We start from the raw sequence: 19,295 nt of genomic DNA on the forward strand, positions 1-19,295 counted from the left end.
TCGACTAATTTTGCATTTTTAGTAGAGATGGGGTTTCTCCACGTTGGTCAGGCTGGTCTCAAACTCCTGACCTCAGGTGATCTGCCAGCCTCGTCCTCCCAAAGTGCTGGGATTACAGGTATGAGCCATCATGCACAGCTAATTTTAATGTTTGAATCTAAGGAAAAAAGCTAAATAATTTATTTTAAATATGAGCCAACTTGTTTATATCCACAGAATTTTTACAAGATTAACCCTTTACAAACCCTTTCATTTTGCTTAAGCCTTCAGTTTTGTTCTGTTACTCTTTTAGGTTCAGACAATTTTTAAAACCCTCTGAACTAGACAAAATTACATTCCCTTTAACAAAAGCTATATTCCCATGCCTTCTTAAAATCTTTTACCAAAAACGCATTCCCTACATACCTTGTATGTAAAACTGTTTCTTCAGTGGTCTCAACTTCATATTACAATGTTAACTCTTAGCAACTTTTATTTTTATTGAAAAACCTGATGAGAGATTTTAATTATGTACTAAGGGTGGGGCCTAGGACATCAGACAGAAACGAAGATAAGATCGGACTCCTTTTAGCGTAGCTAAAGGATATGGCTTTCCGTATGTCCCCAGGCCTTATCTATAATCTGCTCCAAAGTACGTAAATCGAACAATTTTCAAAAGTCAAAGAAACAGCTTGACCTTAAAGCATTTAGCAAATTTGATATTTGACCTTAATTTAGACCAAATGTCTACATTTTCAAGACATTTTATTTTGCCAATAATCTTTACAACTGTCTTTATTCCCAAAAGATTCCTAAAGTCACGTGAACAAAACGGCATTAAAGTTTCTATTTTTCTGACAAAATATTTGATTTAAGCACTTATGTTTCTAAGCCAATTAGAGCTTTTTTATATATAAACATACAACACATATAAATACACAGACAGGAGATTGAGCACTTGTGAAATTTTTCATTTGCCAGTTTCTTAATTGGATAACTGGCTTCAGGGTGGAGCCCTTGGAGGAGCAGGGCCAGGAAAACATGAATTTCCAGGGCCAAATAAGCAGCATATAAGCAGCTGAAGGCAAAGGCAGATCCCCAAAATTAAGGGTGCCATTTTATACTGGATCCTGGATCCCCAAAAGGAGGAAAATACTCTGGAGAAGACAGCGCAATGCTTCTACCCTGCATTTTATTGCAAGGCAAGGCAAAGTCAATCAGCCCATTTTGTAATCAGCCCATCTCTCCTGGGAGTCTTATCTCCCAGTGGGGGGTGGTGGGGACCTTTTCTTATCTTCCAAGTTGCCAAGAGCATGCTTCTCTGATCCAAGTGTGCAAAGCATTAAGTATCCCTCTGTAACTACTATTAGCCATCCCTTATATTTCCTACCGAATTTTCATAATATGAAGTGATTTCTGATACCCCCAAAACTCAAAACCATCAGATAACACGATTCAAAATAGAGCAGAGCCTTTAATTTTGAGAGGGATTTATGTGCTTTTAATTCCTGGGGTTTTATGAGAAAAACAGAGGCTTTTTTTTCAAAAACAGGATCTGTGGTACCTCCTCTGTTTTTCCCAATGAGTCCCAGGCTACCAGAAGTTATCTCAGGGCCTCTCGTGTGTGCATTAAGAGGGGCAAGACAAAAAAAATGGAGAAAAGTAACACAGTCGACTGAGAAGAAAAAACCTTTTTCCAGAAAAACAAGTTCCAAGAAGAGAAAAACATAAAGGCTTTTTAAATATATTTATAGGCCGGGCGCGGTGGCTCACACCTGTAATCCCAGCACTTTGGGAGGCCGAGGCAGGTGGATCACAAGATCAGGAGTTCAAGATCAGTCTGGCCAACATGGTGAAACCCTGTCTCTACTACAAATACAAAAAATTATGCAGGCGTGGTTGCGCGCACCTATAGTCCTAGCTACTCGGGAGGCTGAGGCAAGAGAATCACTTGAACCCAGGAGACAGAAGTTGCAGTGAGCTGAGATCATGCCACTGCACTCCAGCCTGGGCGACAGAACAAGACTCCATGTCAAAAAATGATAAATAAATAAATAAATCTATAGCTTGTTTATCCACTTTTAATTAAGCTGACTTTGAACCATAGTGCTCTTTAAAAAAGAAATCCTTTCAAGTCTCTTATTACCTGACATTAGCTACGCCAAGTAGCCAATATTTTTACCTTCTGAACTTTACCAAAGGTAACCTCCTCGGTGCTTCAAAGACGTGGTAAACAGTTTATTGTTTTACAAGATTTAGAGTTTCCGCAAGGTAGTTCAAAGAAAGGAAAATTGAAGAGATGAAATTAGAAGCTATGAATGGGGGGGAAAGAACTCAATAAATGGCAAAATTACACAAATAAACCAGAAAGGAATTATTCCAGAAGCCAACAATTGAACCCAGGCCACCATCAAAAGATAAAGCTGTAGCTACTGAGCTATGCAGCGTTGAGCAGCTTCTATTGCTTTTCCCAGAAGGAGCCTAGAGAAGCCAATTTCAGGCTTGGAAAGCTTTTAACTGCCCAAGAAAAATTTTTAGGACTAACTATGACATGAACCCCAAAATTCCTGTCCTCTGGATGGTGGAAACCAAAAGAAAGTATCCCCACCTGGTCACAAGGTTAAGCTCTTAAGGACACAAAACAAGACAGAGAAATTTTATACAGTATTGGTTTCAGGGACCTGTAGCAAAGTTTGTTAACTGACCAGCCTGCCAAGCTGGCTTGAAAAGCAGGCTTATAGGGGTTGTAAACCCACATTCTATATCCTGCGATGTCCTTCTCTCCATTACAGAATACAGAAAGACAGATTTTTAGCACAAAGTACACAACATTTGCTACAGCCTAAGCCTAGTTTCACAAATCCTTTTTTCTATTAATCAAACCCTTGCAGAGAAGACCAATAGTTTACTGTTTTACCCAGATAGAGAGAGAGAGAGAGAGAGCGCAGAAACTTGGCTGGTAAGAATTTCTTACTCTTTTTGCTGGCATACCAGGTTTCTGGGTCCCCTTTCTCTGCAGCTTCCAGAAGAATGGAGTAGCTTCTGATTACCCTGCTCACTTGTGCTATAGCAGTGGGGTTCCAGCCACTTTACAAGAGAAAATCACCCTTTACTGTTTTATGGAACCACAGGCAAGATTCTTAATTTGCAAGATGCTGCCTAATAGGCTGCATGAGGAACCAAATTAACATTTTCCATCCTGGCAAAATACACATAACAAAACAGACATTAGTCACCTCTTCAGCACCCAGTATCAGCCTGGAAAAGCTCAAACTTTTTCCCTCTGGTCCCTGTTGTCTTTAATCCACTCCAGGTAAGGACAGATGACCTCCAAATGGTAATTCACAATGGGGTCTCTGGGCAAGGCAAAAAGCAGATAGTCACCCCAAGAAGCCTGTTGAGCCTTCTTTAGGGCTCATGGAATGTGACCAAATAAGGACGGTTCTCTGAGTTAGTCCTGCTGGATTTCCATCAGCAACCCCCTCTGAGATCCCTTCCACATATACAAACACACACAAAGAGGAGATGGACAGAAGACCTTCCAAATTAGATCCCTAACCAAGAACTCCAAGAGTATCCCTTCCAAACTATCCTCCTATTCTCTGTCTGAGAAACTTCCTTGAAATCTTCCTGATTGAGGAGAAGTCTCCCGAACCAGGACTCTTCATACTAGTTAGAAAGAACCAACTGAGACCCCCCCCCCAGGAGCCAAACAGACACCCTGCAATGAGGCTACAGACACAGACACCCCATGGTGGAGCTAGAAACAGACACTCCACAATGGGGCTGCAGACACCCACCATAGGGCTACATTACCAGTCAGGAGAAGAGAGGAGGCATTGGCAGCACCTAGGATACTCACCAATCTGGACAACCTGCAGTGGGGCTACAGACAGACACCCCATCATGGGACTACAGACACCCCATCATGGGACTACAGTCACGCTGTGATAAGACAACAGTTAAGGGACATCTCCACAGGACTATTTCTCCATTGCAATTAAACCCATGCACATTGGGTCAGTAGTGCCACACCAGTTGAAAGAATACCAGAGTCAGCCCCCAATCCAAGAGAACTAGGAGGCCACTTGGGCTGGCTTCTGGATCCATCACTGGAGGGGGGCCACTGAACCATAGGCAGGTAGCCACAAGAGCAATCCTGGATGAGCCCCCAAATTTGTAACCACCCAAGGGGTTCACCTTGCCTGCTGTCTAGACAGAGCTAATTCATCAAGACAGGGGAATTGCAATAGAGAAAGAGTACTTCACACAGAGCCAGCTGTGTGGGAGAACTGAGTTTTATTATTACTCAAATCAGTCTCTCTGAGCATTCAGGGAGCCGAGTTTTTAAGGATAACTTTGTGGGTGGGGGAAAGCCAGTGAGCCAGGAGTGCTGATTGGTCAGAGATGAAATCATAGGGAGTCAAAGCTGTCTTCTTGTGTTCAGTCAGTTCCTGGGTGGGGGCCACAAGATCAGATGAGCCAGTTTATTGATCTGAGTGGGACCAGCTTATCCATCAAGTGCAGGGTCTGCAAAATATCTCAAGCACTGATCTTAGGAGCAGTTTAGGGAGGGTCAGAATCTTGTAGCCTCCTGCTGCATGACTCCTAAACCATAATTTCTCATCTTATGGCTAATGTTAGTCCTAAAAGGCAATCTAGTTCCCAGACAAGAAGGAAGTGCGCTTTAGGAAAGGGCTGTTACCATCTTTGTTTAAACTATAAACTAAATTTCGCCTAAAGTTAGTTGAGCCTATGCCTAGGAATGAACAAGGACAGCTTGGAGGTTAGAAGCAAGATAGAGTTAGTTAAATTAGATCTCATTCACTGTCTCAGACATAATTTTGCAAACATGGTTTTACAAGTTTCTAAAGGTTTAGTTTCCTCACCTGTTACATACCTATATAATGGAGTTTATTTTGAGGTTTCAGTGAGATAACATATGAAAGTGCTTTGAACATTTCAAAATCAATGTAAATAGATAATTTTGTTACAAAGTATCCAGAATCAACAGCCTATTGTTTCAAGATAACAGTCCTTTTGTTAACCTCCTTCTTAGAAACCTCCTGCAATCTTAGCAAGCAATTGAAAAACCTGCTAAGAGATGACTCTACACCAAACTCATGTTACTTAGCTAATGCTTTCTGCCCACAGTTTCTTCAAGGAAAGTCCATGAAGTGCCTGGCATTCACAGACTTCTTGAGCAGGTGGCCTCGTGGTTGGAGATTTAGGAGGCTTCCCTAGAGGGCATGCCATTTCTACCAGGTATAAAACAATTCATTCAGAGGGGATTCACTTGAAAATAGCAAATTTTATCTTCTCTTTGTCTGAAAACTCCTTTCAGGCTCTTCTGAGCCCCTTCACATCTCACAAGTGGGTAAGCATCTTCCTTCACACTAAGGAGTGCCCCCTTCAGCACACATCATGCTGTCTTATAATGTATTTGTTTCCAAATGTGTATGGGCATCATAAAACAGATTACCATTTATTTCTTATCCATTTGTGTGAGTGTGTGTTTGTTTTGTATAATTCACTTATTTTTATATCCCCACCACCCAGCACAAAGCCTGGCACTTAGTTCCTGCTCAATAGATGAAAACAGATGTGTAAGAGGTAACATTTCAGTTAGTGGTGGATGCTTTAGTTTCCTTTTAATTCCCCTTTACCCCTCCCCTGCACAAAGAGAGTGAATACCTGGAGGCTCTGGACCCTCAAAGACCTTCAGCCCTGCTGCCCAGGCTTTAGACCTTTAGCCTAGGCTTATCCCAATTTATTTTCCCCAATCCATTCAACCCAGGAGCCGCTGGGCTTCTGTGGAGAGCCCCTGTTCTCCCACTCTGCCCTCTACTCTCAGAGTTCCAGGGTTTATTGCAGATTATGTCTTCCAAAAGATCCCTCTTCCCCACCTGAAAAGGATTATAGCTTTTGGTGCTTCAATCTAAACAAACTCTTCTAAAAGAAAAATCATTTGGTGAACTCATTCATATTTTGTTGTTAAGGACAAGCAAATCTTTAGTGCATTATTCTATTCTAGCATCTTTGCATTTAAAAAAAAAAAAGATGGTAACAAATACTTTGAGGATGGAAAACGGTTAGGCCAAAGGAATGAATTTGTAATGGTCAGTGTCACTGGGGTTGGGATAGGGAGAAGAGAGAGGCTTTAGAGCACAGTCCCTTTTTTATTTTTTATTTTTGCCTCTGGAAACCTGTTTGTAGGACCAGTCCTACTCAGAAGAGAAAAAAATATGTTTCATCCCCAAAACATGCTTGTGAGCCTCTTCTCTATTTCCTAAATGGCAGAACTGTTATAGAGGAAAGGGAACAAATTTTGCCCAACAAAGGTCTGCCTACTGGAGTCTTTCTGAGTTAATGTCCCTGATGGACCAGATAGTGGTGGTGGGTGGGGAGTTTGTGGGGAGTGAATTCTCTCTCCGGCTTCAGATTACTGGGACTATCCTCAGCCTGTTATGAAAGAGACTCTTTTAGACCTGATTTATTCTCCAGCCAGCCTGAGGTAAGTCTGTGGCCAAAGAGAGGGTTAGTACTTTACTCTCCAAAAATTCCTTACGTAACCTCTATTGCCTTGCATTGTCATGAGGGTGTGTGACTTTTTCGATACTTTTCTTTCAAGGTAATTACACAACCATGTAAGATGGGAGTAGCTCCCTGCTCTCTTCAACCTGGTCACTTCTATCTTCCTATAAGCAAATGACTGGAGTCTAATTCTGTAAACCAGGTGTCTGCAGGTACACTGCAGGTGAAGCTGGCAGTACAAAGCACTACCACTTACATTTGGTTGTGAGATGGGAATTTTGCATCTTATTTCTCTTCCTTAAAATTGATTGGCATAACATTCTATAAAAACCATTTGTCACATGCCCAGTTGGAGAATAAATTCGCATAGTTATATAAGGGTTTTATGCTTTTTTTTAATATCCTGGGACTGGCATGTTTAAAGTATTTCCATTTTGCATGACATTTGAAGCACTATAACTACCTTTTTACCTATAACTATTTTTTGTTTCTAAGTTGAAAGAGGGTAATAACTGAATGATGGATGCAATGTAGATTTTAAAGCCTGCATTTCAGATTTTTAAATCACAGAATGTAAGCAACAAACCATGTTGAACAAAATGGTTTAATCCACATGTCAGCTCCAGGGTCTCTTTTTTTTCTTTTGTTTTTTGTTTTTGTTTTTGTTTTTGTTTTGAGACAGAGTCTCACCCTGTCACCCAGGCTGGAGTTCAGTGGAGTGAAGTGGTACTTCCAGAGTCCTCTATATTTTCAAGTTTGTTTCAAAGCCACATAATTCAGGCCACTGTATGGCTGGTGTAGCCCATGGAGCTACACCCATCGCAATATGGTCAATGGAGATTCAATAGTCTTTTCTTATATGTGAATTTGTGAATTATCCTCAAGGGTGGAAAAGATTCTTCCAAACCAAAGTAGAATGACAGTAAGTGCCCTTGGCATAGCCATGTGTCTGCTCACTTGTGTTTAGGAATCCAGATGCCAGGTAAGAACCCACAGCAACCACAGCTTGGTGGAGTGAGCCACAGTGGTTCATGTGATGGCACTGCGGGAGCTCAGCCGGGTGTGTTTTGTGTCTCCTTCTGCAGCTATTGACCTGCTGTACTGGCGGGACATCAAGCAGACGGGCATCGTGTTTGGGAGTTTCCTGCTGCTGCTCTTTTCCCTGACCCAGTTCAGTGTGGTGAGCGTCGTGGCCTACCTGGCCCTGGCCGCACTCTCAGCCACCATCAGTTTCCGCATCTACAAATCTGTTTTGCAAGCTGTGCAGAAAACCGACGAGGGCCACCCTTTCAAGTGAGTGCCTCGGCTGAGGAACCCTCACCCCGTGACCAGGGGCTTTTCCCCTCACCTCTATTTCAGCTCACAGGTGCACTTGAGTCATGTTTCTCTGAGACCCAAAAGACCTCTTAGAGTCTCCCCTAACACCCTGTCTTTGAATATCTAACATTTCTGGTGAATTTCTGAAACAAACTCAATTATTCTTATTCCAATACTTATTGCTTTGTTGAGTTTTTATATGTATTTACTACTAACAGTAATCATAATCCAACAATTACTTAATCCTCTCAGCAATGTGAAAAAGGCACAGCAGGCATTTTCATCCCTATTTACAGGTGGGAACACTGAGGTTCTGAGAAGTGACGTGACATGCTCAAGGCCAGGTGGCCAGTAAATAGCACGAAACCAGAACTAGGGTATTTGGGTCTTTATTTCTATGCTCTCTCTAGAAGTTTAACACCAAACGGCCAACCTTCTGGCGGGGGTGCAGGTTCATGAACAGTCTTCTCATGTATCCTCCTCTACATTTTTATACTGGGGAACCCGATTTGAATGCACATTGAAGAGGAGGAAATACAAAAATAAAAGGGCAATTTACTAACTAAGAGGATATATGACATGTGGCAGAGGGAGGTGTTAGCACTGCCAGCTGCTATAACAAAATACCATAGACAGAGTGCCTTATAAACAACAGAAATCTATTTCTCACAGTTCTGGAGGCTGGGAAATCCAAGATCAAGATGCCAGCAGGGTAGGGTTCTGTTGAGGGCCCTCATCTGGGTTGCAGATTGCCAGGTCCTCACTGTGTCCTCACTTTTACTGTGAGACAGAGTGAACAAGCTCCCTTGGGCCTCTTTTCTAAGGGCACTAATCCCATTTATGAGGGGTGTCTGCTTATGATCTAATCACCTCCCCAAGCCCCCACCTGTTAACACTATCACATTGGAGGTTAAGATTTCAACATGAATTTGGGGAAGACACATTCAGTCCGTAACTCTCCTGAAAACTCAAGGCAAATACTGCTTTATTCTTTTTAATCTCAATTCACAGAGTTAAGTAAGCACTTAAAGCACTCCAGAAATATCCTCTAGGTAGATAACAGGTGCTCTCTTAAAGCAGAGGGAAGGCAAGAAAGGAGAGAGGAAGGATGGACATTTGTAGAGGAGCTGGTCAAGCAGAGGAGGCTTAAGCTGGGATGATTTTTATATATTTGTATTTTACGTGTTTTTCCCACTCAAGAGTTACATTTAACCATTTGAACTAATGAAAAATGTCATTACTAAAAACACGACTCAGTAGAATCCATGAGTATTTTAATATGGCCTGGGTCACTTGAGTTTTCAGTGCTCTTTCTATAAACCCGGAAGTAAATCCCAGAATTTAAACTTGAATTCTTAGAGTTCTGATGAGGAACAGTTGGCAGCTAGGATTTGGGGCTATCTCAACTACTTAAAAAAAGATAATTTATCTCCATGAAGTCATGTATGCAGAATTCAGCAAAAGAGCTGGTTTGACACTGATTTTTTTCTCTGGTCCCAGCTGGTTTCTCTGAATTTTCAGCCCACCCATGCTGTGTCTTAGGTAGCCAGAAACAGTCACAACGCTCCACTGAGAACCATGCTTTCTGTGTTCCCAGTGCACTGGAAGCAGGTGTGTATGGTGCCCTGTGGCCCTCACTGGCTGGCATAACCCCCCAGAGATGACACCCGCCCTCACCCTCAGAGTAAGAGTAGGAACGCTTAGCTGTTACTGGGGTTTGGAAGCCTGTCTCATGATTCCCTCTGATGGAATTCTCTGTGGGGATGGTTTGTTGACAGGGCCTACTTGGAGCTTGAGATCACCCTTTCTCAGGAGCAGATTCAGAAGTACACGGACTGCCTGCAGTTCTACGTGAACAGCACACTTAAGGAACTGAGGAGGCTCTTCCTTGTCCAGGACCTGGTGGATTCCTTAAAAGTATAGTTGCTTAAACTGTTCACTTTACAGTCTTGACTGTTATTTTCCCTAAAGGTGTAATATTATAAACTGCTACCTCAAGAAGAATAAAAAGCAAGTGCTAATTATATTCTAGAGTCAGAAGACCTCCAGTTGTATGGCACCATGAACCAGTCTAATCCCTTCATTGCACCAGTGATGAAAATGTGGCTCAGACATTTGTCCAGGGTTGCCCAGTGAGTCACTGGCAGAGCTGGAATCAAACCCAGGTCACATAGCTTCTAGCTCTATAGTCTTTAAAACACACCGGATTCTCTCCTTAAACCATTTTTAGCTCCTCCGACAATTTCCCAAAATGAATATTGAGATTAAAAATCTAGATAGGGAATGCGAAAACCATATATACTTTTGCACTGAAGGAAACTCTAGATTCTACTAATATTAATAGTAAGACCTCCAAGTGTGCTTACATAGTTACAGCTGTGAGGCTGAGCCATCTGAAGGGTAGAGGTATGCCCAGCCCCTCACTTGATAAGGATCAGGGGCACCTGGGGCTCTCACTGAATTTGCTGGGTTCCTTTGAACAAGTTGCTTTGGCCTCCTGGTGACTTACATGTAGAATCAAAGTTAGTCAATCGTGATTCGGCACGGCCATAAGCAGAGCTGGGGAAGCCTAGGCAAGGTAGTTGTAAAGTTTCTGTACTCCCACAGCACTTCATACACACCCTGGCAGGCGCTTGTACTGGGAGCTGTCTGGTAACTGTTCAAAGAAGGGCAGAAGAAAAAGTGAAAAATGTGGTCTTGACCCTCAAAATGCCTGACTGGAATAATGACTTGCCATATAATGACTGAAGAGAGATACCAGGGCAATTGTAATTACTTACCTTAGTGCTTTTAAGGCCATGGTTGTATTTGTAATGTAAAAATTGTGGGCCAGAACAGGGGTCAGCAAACCTTGTCCATAAAGAGACAGATGGTAGATATTTTAGGCTTTGCAAGCCACACCATCTGTGGTACCTTTTCAACTTTGCTATTGTAGCACAAAAGCAGAAAAAGACAGTACAAAAAGGAAGGGCTTGACTGTGTGCCCATAGACTTCTGAACACTGAAAATTTGATTCAATATCATTTCATATGTTAGAAAATATGACTCTTGTTTTGATTTTATTTGAACATTTAAAAATGTAGAAACCTTTATTAACTCGTGGGCCTATGCAAATACAGGTCAAGGGCCATAGCTTGCTGACCCCTGGCCTAGATTATTTCCTTGAGTCCCTCAAACCTTATAACAAAGTGATCCAAAGGGTTCCAAGAGAACTAAGGACTGGATCCCCTTTCATTGATTCTGTGATGAGCTTTCAACGCCTATCATTGACTATTGAAATTATGATGTACTCTGACTCAAATTCAAATTCTAAGTAAAAGTCAATGATATGAGACTCTTACTTGTCAGGAAGGGTTTTAGGAGCTCTGATAATGCTTTCGTTCTTCAGTTTGCAGTCCTGATGTGGCTCCTGACCTACGTTGGCGCTCTCTTCAATGGCCTGACCCTGCTGCTCATGGGTAAGAGCAGATGAGAGTGTATATGCCTTCCTTCACACCCTCTGTGAAAACGCTGCTTCCTAGGCTCTAAGCTTTTTGTTTGTTTAAAGAGATTCCTAGGAACAAATGCCAGAGATCCCTGCGTGCAGAGCACTTCTCTTACCATCATAGTTCAATTAAAGAGTGTAATATATATTATACACTAATAATGAATTCCTAAGTCTAAAGGGTTTTTTTTCTTCAAACGTAACTGGCTTCTTTTTGGCTTATTTTATTTATTTATATATATATATATATATATATATGTATGTATGTATGTATTTGGATCTGTTTACAGTGGCAGCTATGGATAGAGATTCATTTTCATCTTGGGAGGGGAGAGTTTATCCTAATTCTAGGAATAATTACAAAATACCTGTACAGGGCTCAGTGTCATTTTATTTTCCCTATGAACTGCCCTGTCATCTTTTATCTAGAATGCTGGATATTGCTTTTCAAAATAGGAAATAAAAAATAAAATGCTGAATATTCCAAATAATTCTATAATATCATATAACCATATTAAAATGTGTCTATACATGTATTCTTATTGATAACTCAGAATTTAATACTATATTTGTTTTTCATCCCAGCTGTGGTTTCAATGTTTACTCTACCTGTAGTGTATGTTAAGCACCAGGTAAGTTCTATGTGATGTCAAACAATGACATTAAATTTTCACCTCATCATCTTTGGATGTGCTCATTATTTTTTTTTCTTTGTGTAGGCACAGATTGACCAATATCTGGGACTTGTGAGGACTCACATAAATGCTGTTGTGGCAAAGTAAGTCACATAGTGCAATGCATAAAAAGAGAGACTCATGGATTAGGGTAGGGGTAATGAGAAGATAGTAAAATGATAGATTGACTTATGATCATTCACTTACTGGAGTCATATATTCATTCTCTTCTCAATTATATTATTTTAGAAAATAAGCATAAGATTTTTAACTCTCAATTAAATAAAACCGAGTAGTTTATTTCAGGTTTCATAGTAAGTTTTAATGAATGAATGATATTAACCTCTAAGGACTGGCCCATGTACAAGAACAAGATGCACTGGAGGAAAGAAGGAAACTTGATTCAAAAAAGTAAAATTAACAGTTTAATTCAAATAAAAACAATTAAGTTAACATTTTTAATCTTTTAAACAATGAATAGCCCTAATTTTTAAAATCATTAAAATTACTTTTAAAACTTTGAATTATTTTTAAAACTTTAAAATACATAAAATGTTTGCCAACTAAGTACATCACAGCATTTTAACTCAACAACTGTGTGTATGTGTGTAATACCACTGCTTTTTAAACCTGAGTCTTAAGCCTTACTTTATGGCTCCCTTATATATTAGGAGACAGAGATTTCAGTTTTACATCTCCACAGCTAACGTGGTCATTAAACTTAGGAGTTTTCCCTAATTCTTACATACTATTTTTAGGTATATAGTCAACTAAAGTGATAGCTCTTGTATTGAATTTTTATTCAATATTTTATTTTATTAAAAAGCTAGCCTAATCTTTAGCTACAAATATATGTCACCAAAGGACTAGACTTTTTCACAAAAACTCTATCTAATTATCTGATAATAATGTGGCTGGACCTAGGTGAGGGTCAGATTTAGAGAGAGGCATTTTAGGTAATTAAAGATGTGTAATAACAAAATAAGAAAGGCTAATCACATTAAAGTTCCTCTGCTGTTAGATTATATGTGATGTGCTTCAGTTCTCTCTGAAGTTTATAAACTTGTTTTTTACTGTGTATTATTTACATTTTTCCTCTTAAAGTCATTGGGAACTCATAGGATTCTATGTTGAATTTGGATCTTTGAGAGATCTGCGACACATTTCAAAATCCCCGAACTTATGAGCTTGGACCCAGGTGTAACCAATACCTAATGAAAATCAACACATTAAGCATAAAATAATCATTTTATGTTGTATTAAGAAATGGTAGCATAGCACAGTATGAGACTTGGTGGTACCCAAACCTGAGGAGCCTGTTTAAAAATATGAATTCTAAGACTCCACACAGACCTATAGAATTAAAATTTCTAGGATTGGTAATCTGGAATTTATATTTTAATGAACTCTCCAGGTGACTTTTTGGCAGCTAGAACTGTGTTCATAAACTATAGCAAAGAACACCAGAATAGGAGTTCGGAAACTGGAAGACAGACGTTCTAGACCTACGTTGTCTAATACTTAGTTTGGGGATCACAAATCACACCTATTACTTTTTCAATTGGTTTCTTGGTTTAGTCCAAAAACAGGAGTGTACCTGTTATGTTCTGGACACTTCATATGACAGGTACAGAGGGTATAAAGATAAATGAAATGATCTCAGCCCTAAAAGAGCTCTTAGCCCAGTGGTGCAGACAAAATTATACAGAAATAATTATAATAAAATATAATAAGTACAATAAGTACAGTAGAGCTATATGAAATACTAAAGTTGGAGAGATGAGGAAACAATTGTTCCTTCCTGGACGGGATAGTGGAAAACCATTAAGATAAGGTGGCATTCGACCTGGGCCTTGAAGGATGGGTAAACAATCATTACGTGGATGATAAGGGGAAAGACGTTGCAAGAGGAAGAGGTAATAAAGCAAAGACAGAGAAGCATGAAAATGTAAGTCTCTCCCCTCTCCAGGTTAGACTACATCCTTTCCTGGAAAGAATGTAGGAAGAGAGGCTGAGGCCAGGTGGTGAATGCTCTGTGGAGTTGTGACTCCAACCCAGCAGAAAATGGCCAGCCCTTGATGTTTTTAAGCAGGGGATTGAGGTCATCAGTTTTTTAAAGATCACTATGGCAGTCTAGTGAGAAAATAATTGGAGAGGGGAGAGACTAGAGATGTGGCCATCAGCTAGGAGGTTATCATAATTCAAACAAAAGTGACAAGGGCATGGCCTGGTTAAAATGGAGGAAAAAGAGAGACGGCAGAGAATATAAAGTATATACAATGTGCTTGTTAAGTTACAATTGGAAATCAATGCTGTGAAAAAGAATAGAAAGGAAATGTTAGCTATGACTAATATGGCTTCTGTAATTGAGCTTCAGGCAGAGTTGGCTCTTAACTTCCTGGTAGCTAGGACAAAAAGAGAAACTAGGCAAGTTACATGGTTCTTCCTATCTATCAGAAAGGAGGAAATAACAATTCTTCAAAATAACCTGTTTTGCCTGGCACTACATTTTGAAGGAAATTTATTGGTGGGTTCTTAACTCTAAGGCCTCTTCAAACTCTGAAATTCTAATTCTACCTTAGAATAATTCCAGTGAAATAACTTACACCATTTTAGTGGAACAGTTAAGAACATGATTGTTAGAATCAGATAGACTGAGTCCATTTCTGGCATTTTTAGCTGTATGAGCTCATCATAAATGTTATTTGACTCTATGAGCCTATTTCCTTATCTGTAAATTGGAATTGTGAATACCTCACAGGGTTCTTGATGATCAAATGAGGTAATGTCTGTAAAGTATTCTTACTTAGATGTTGGAAACCCTCATTGTCATCATCATCATCCTGTTACTGCTTAGAGATCAGTTCATGGGGCTTGGAGGTAGAGGACAGTCCCAGACTGGGCCAGTAGACCCCAGGACCACCCTGTCCTCCATACTGAGTGACCCTGTCTAGGTCATTTCACCTTTGTTTGTCTCAGTTTTCCAGCTTAAAATGGGGGTTGATAATACATAATAACACTTCTTAGAGTTTTGAAAATAAGGAAAAATGCCTCAAATTTCAAAAGGCAAAATAAACACTGTAGAGAAAATTAAAGCTTTGAGTAAGTGAGACCATAATAAGAAATCTGCTTTAAGTGAATACAATTCCCTATGTCTAGGTGAGTTATATTTTAGATGACAAAATAGCTTGTAATTTTACCTAGAAGCCCTCTTGGTGACCTTTCATAAATCTCATGGAATAAAGGACATCCTGAAAACTAAAATTGGAAAGGAGCTGTCACGATCTTCAAATGAGAAGAAAGATTCTAGATGTTATATTTGATAAATTGAAGGCCTGATTTCAAGCAAAAATCCAGAATGAATTAGTAAAACTGTAGATATTCAGAACAGATCATTGTATGTTCACTAAACCCTGAGATGAAATGGACTTCCCTAGCCAGTGAGTATTCTGATTTTAGTGCGGGTAGTCAACAAGTCTTCTTGGTGTCCTTGTGGAAAAACATGGAGATGTATGATCCAGATGACAGCACAGGTGGTAGAATTCTAGAAGGTTGAAATAGTAGACCCTAAAGATGTTCATTAAGCCATCAAATATGTGTCTGGAGCAAGGTATGTGACACACGGCTCTGCCTTTGATCCCATTATTTTCAACCCCATTACTTCTCATGACTATGTGAGGACAAATCAATTATCTTTGTCAAAGTTCCAGATGATGTACAGTTTGAAGCCAAAGCAAATTCAGAAGATGGCAAGCTCAAGATTCAAAATGAATCAAGGGATCTTGAGTAAACAAGAATGCTGAATTGAAATCAATAAAATGAAATTAATAAGGAAAGTAAAGTCCTACATTTAGGTTTCTAAAAAGTCAACTTACAGCTATAGAATGCGGGGAGGGATAGATGAGAGAGGGTAACAATAAGTGTGTATGTGAAAAATACCTCAGGGGTTTTTAATTGCTTGATTGGTCACAGCCAAATGTGAGTCAATGATGTGCTGAAGCATCTTTAAAAAATCAATGCAAGTTGAGTTGTTATTAGTAGGAGTACAAAGTCTAAATCAACAGAGGCAACAGTCATATTATATTCCACATTAGCCATCCCATATCTGTGTTCAGTTTCAGGGTTGGACATTTTAACAGATGCATTAATACATTGGAGTAATGCCCCAAAGATGACCAGGGTATTAGAAATGTGATAGTTAATGGGCAGTGAAGAGTAAACTTTGCTGGGGATGATTACCCTGGAAAAGAGATGACTTTAAAAGGACACCATAGCCATTCTCAAATACTGGGAGGTCTAACATTGTAAAAAGAGTAGGATTTCTCTTTTTCTCTCAAGAGCACTGAATGGAAATTTTAGAAGTTCTGAGATTTGATTGAAATATGGGGGAAAGAGTAATGATTAGAGTTGCCATCTGCCCATGAAGGAGTGAGTACTCTGACATTCATTCAAGTATTCAAATAGAAGTTAGACGGCCACCATTGCACGTGTCCTCTCCTGGCTTCTCCTCCTCTTGTCCACCTCCCTTCTGGTCCTGTGACCCCAAAGGCTATCTCATGTCTATGGCTCCAAACTTGTGTCTCCAGCCCAGACCTCTTCAACTAAGCACCAGATCTATCTGCTTATTTATGTAAGGTTTCTCTAAAGTGTCTCATAGACCTTTCAGATTCACTTAGCCACACATCTTGCAATCTTACCCTAGAACTTGTATTTCCTTCGGTCATCACCATCTTGGTAAATGGCATTTTCACCTGGTTCCTCAGGCCAAAAACCAAAGAAACTTCCTTGATTACTCTTCCTCTAATCCTAGCCTGTACATTCAGTTCATGAACAGATCAAGTGGGTCCCGCAGCCTCATCTCTAAACTAACCCTGAGACTGTTCCCCTCTCTTCACTTCCATGTCTACCATACAATCCAGGCATTGCCTTCTGGTACTTGGACTGCTGTGGGTTTCTCTCCCTCTATTCATTGCTTCTACTCCCATTTCCCCATTTTTTTTTTCACACAGCCACCATCATGATGTTCTTACATTAATCAGATCACATCACTCCCCTGCCTAAATTCATCAATGGCTTCCCATCACACAGGTTAGAATCTAAACTCCTTACCACATCTCACAAACTACAATATCCACCATCTGGTCCCTGCCTGCCTTTCAGACCTCCCCTATCCATACCCCAAGCACACGAGCTTCTCAATTCCTTGCTGCCAGCTTGTCCTCTCTGTGATGCCTCTGCACTCGTTACTCCCTCTGCCTGAAACACTTCACATCCAGATCTTGGCCTGATGGCCCCTTCCTGTCCTCTGAGGATCAGTTTCTCAGATGAATGGATTTAAAGGAGGTACTGCCCACCTTACCACTGTGCCCCTCACTGCCTGCCATACCACCTTGTTTTTCTTTATAGCAGTTATCACCATCTGAACTTCTCTTGTCTTCTAGTTTATTTCTGTCTCCTCAATTCCTACAGGAATGAAAACTCCATGAGAGTAAGCATCTTTTCCCTTTTGTTGACCACTGAATCCCAGTACATGGAAGGGTACCTCGTGGCACAGAGGGAGGTCTCAATCAAAATCTGCACAATGAGCTCTGCACGATGAGCTCATAACTCTTCAAATTAACAAAACACTTCCAGTGTAAACCTGTCCTAAAGTCATGCTGCTACACTGTGAGCATCACAGAATTTCAGGACCCTGGAGATAGCTAGTCTATGCCCACATTTTAATGATGAGTGTTTAGGACCAGGAAAGTCCCTTAGCTTGCCGGATGCCACATAGCTAATTAATAGAATAGCTGAGACTAGGACCCAGGTTTTTAAATTCTAGTTGTGGGTACTTAGACTACTCTGAGGGTGAACATAGGTTTCTTTTCCTATGTCCGACATAGGAACAGATTACATCCCTAGTTATATAACCATTCCTAGTTATGCTCATCTTCCTGGCATGGTCAGTAATAGCACTTTCTCTCTCTTTCTGAAGTGCCCCAGATGGGGGATAAATAATCACCCTAACTATATCATAGCTTCTGTAATCCTGAAATAAGTCAATATGTTCATCCACCTAAAAAGATCTAAAATATGTGGCTTTCTTCCAATTCTCTTTTTTGTTGTCGTTATTTTCATTATCCAGTTTTTACTTCCTTCTTACTGCTTTATACAAGAGTATTTACAGATGTACATACATAAAGACTATAATATCTTCTGGAATACTAAGCTCTTTGGTCACTTAGCTAATTAAAGCAACAACACATAAAATGATTTCATTAATAACACTTGTGATTTTGATATTGTCTTTTTAGGATTCAGGCTAAAATCCCAGGCGCTAAGAGGCACGCTGAGTAAACTGATTTCCCACCGGGGACTGGACACAAACAGGAATGTCTGGAGTGGTAACAGCTCTCTTCTTACTCGTTACTGCAAATTGATTGTTCCCCTCCTCCCCCCAGTACCATAATCTTAGAGACAAACCTTAAAACAGCTGTTTTTAGGCTGTTCCTTGTATCTTAGGATATTTGAGTCACTTGTGTCAACCACTAAAGTATAGAGAAAAGTGTATTAGATGTGGTTTTTAATTTTGTGTTGCTAAAAAAAGTGCATGATGGTGAGAGCCCAAGTTCTCTTTCCCTCCTCAGTGTTCTTCTCTTCTCTGCAATGCTTCTGTAGCTTCTAACGTTCCCTGTGGCTAGGCCTTTCCTGCCGAGTGCTCTGATGCAATAGTGGAAATCGCTTATATGTCCTTGGGTTGCTGGTTGGATTAATCTTTAATAACAATATATAGAATTGTAGACTGATGTTTTAGCATTTTTCCAACACACACAACGTAAAAATAAAAACAGTCGACCGTACTTATGGTAATCAGTTTTGTATAACTTAAAATAATTAAATAAATGAATAAACCCAAAACAAACATGCCGTAGTTTTGTTGTATGGGATTGGTGGGCTGATTTACATGTATGGTTACTAAAAAGTACCAGCATGTTAACTTTATTACAATTTGTATTACTTTCTCTGTAGTTCCTAATGGATTCAGTTACGGACTCTGGATATTTGCACTTATGTACTTGATACTGAATGCATAAATAAATGTTACTAAATGTAGAACGTTCTCCCTCTCTTCTCATGCATGGTCCCACCAGAAAACACAGAAGCTCGAAGTGACGAAGTCACTCAATGACATTCTGGGAGGGCTGAGAGCAAGTGCTCACCTTATTTCTCTCCAGGACTGTGGCGTCAAACCCCAACCTGGCTTATGGTTTTTCTGGGTCATTAATAGAAAACTGAAAAGTGGTAAACTGTCAATCACTCTTCAC

General features: G+C 40.1%; 1 protein-coding gene across 2 annotated transcripts in view; it reads left to right on the plus strand.

Moving 5' to 3' along the window:
- The window catches only part of RTN1 (reticulon 1), a 280,433-nt gene extending 261,350 nt beyond the window's left edge, over positions 1-19,083 (plus strand). For both annotated transcript variants that reach the window (XM_050797790.1, XM_050797791.1), the window contains 6 exons: positions 7,599-7,806; positions 9,609-9,747; positions 11,219-11,288; positions 11,900-11,946; positions 12,034-12,092; positions 18,285-19,083. In XM_050797790.1, coding sequence (XP_050653747.1) covers positions 7,599-7,806; positions 9,609-9,747; positions 11,219-11,288; positions 11,900-11,946; positions 12,034-12,092; positions 18,285-18,327 — 566 coding nt within the window. In that variant the 3' untranslated portion in view covers positions 18,328-19,083. The remainder of the gene's footprint in view (positions 1-7,598; positions 7,807-9,608; positions 9,748-11,218; positions 11,289-11,899; positions 11,947-12,033; positions 12,093-18,284) is intronic.
- The last annotated feature ends 212 nt before the right edge of the window (positions 19,084-19,295 follow it).

Source organism: Macaca thibetana, chromosome 7 (assembly GCF_024542745.1).
Source record: "Macaca thibetana thibetana isolate TM-01 chromosome 7, ASM2454274v1, whole genome shotgun sequence".
NCBI classification, from domain to species: domain Eukaryota; kingdom Metazoa; phylum Chordata; class Mammalia; order Primates; family Cercopithecidae; genus Macaca; species Macaca thibetana.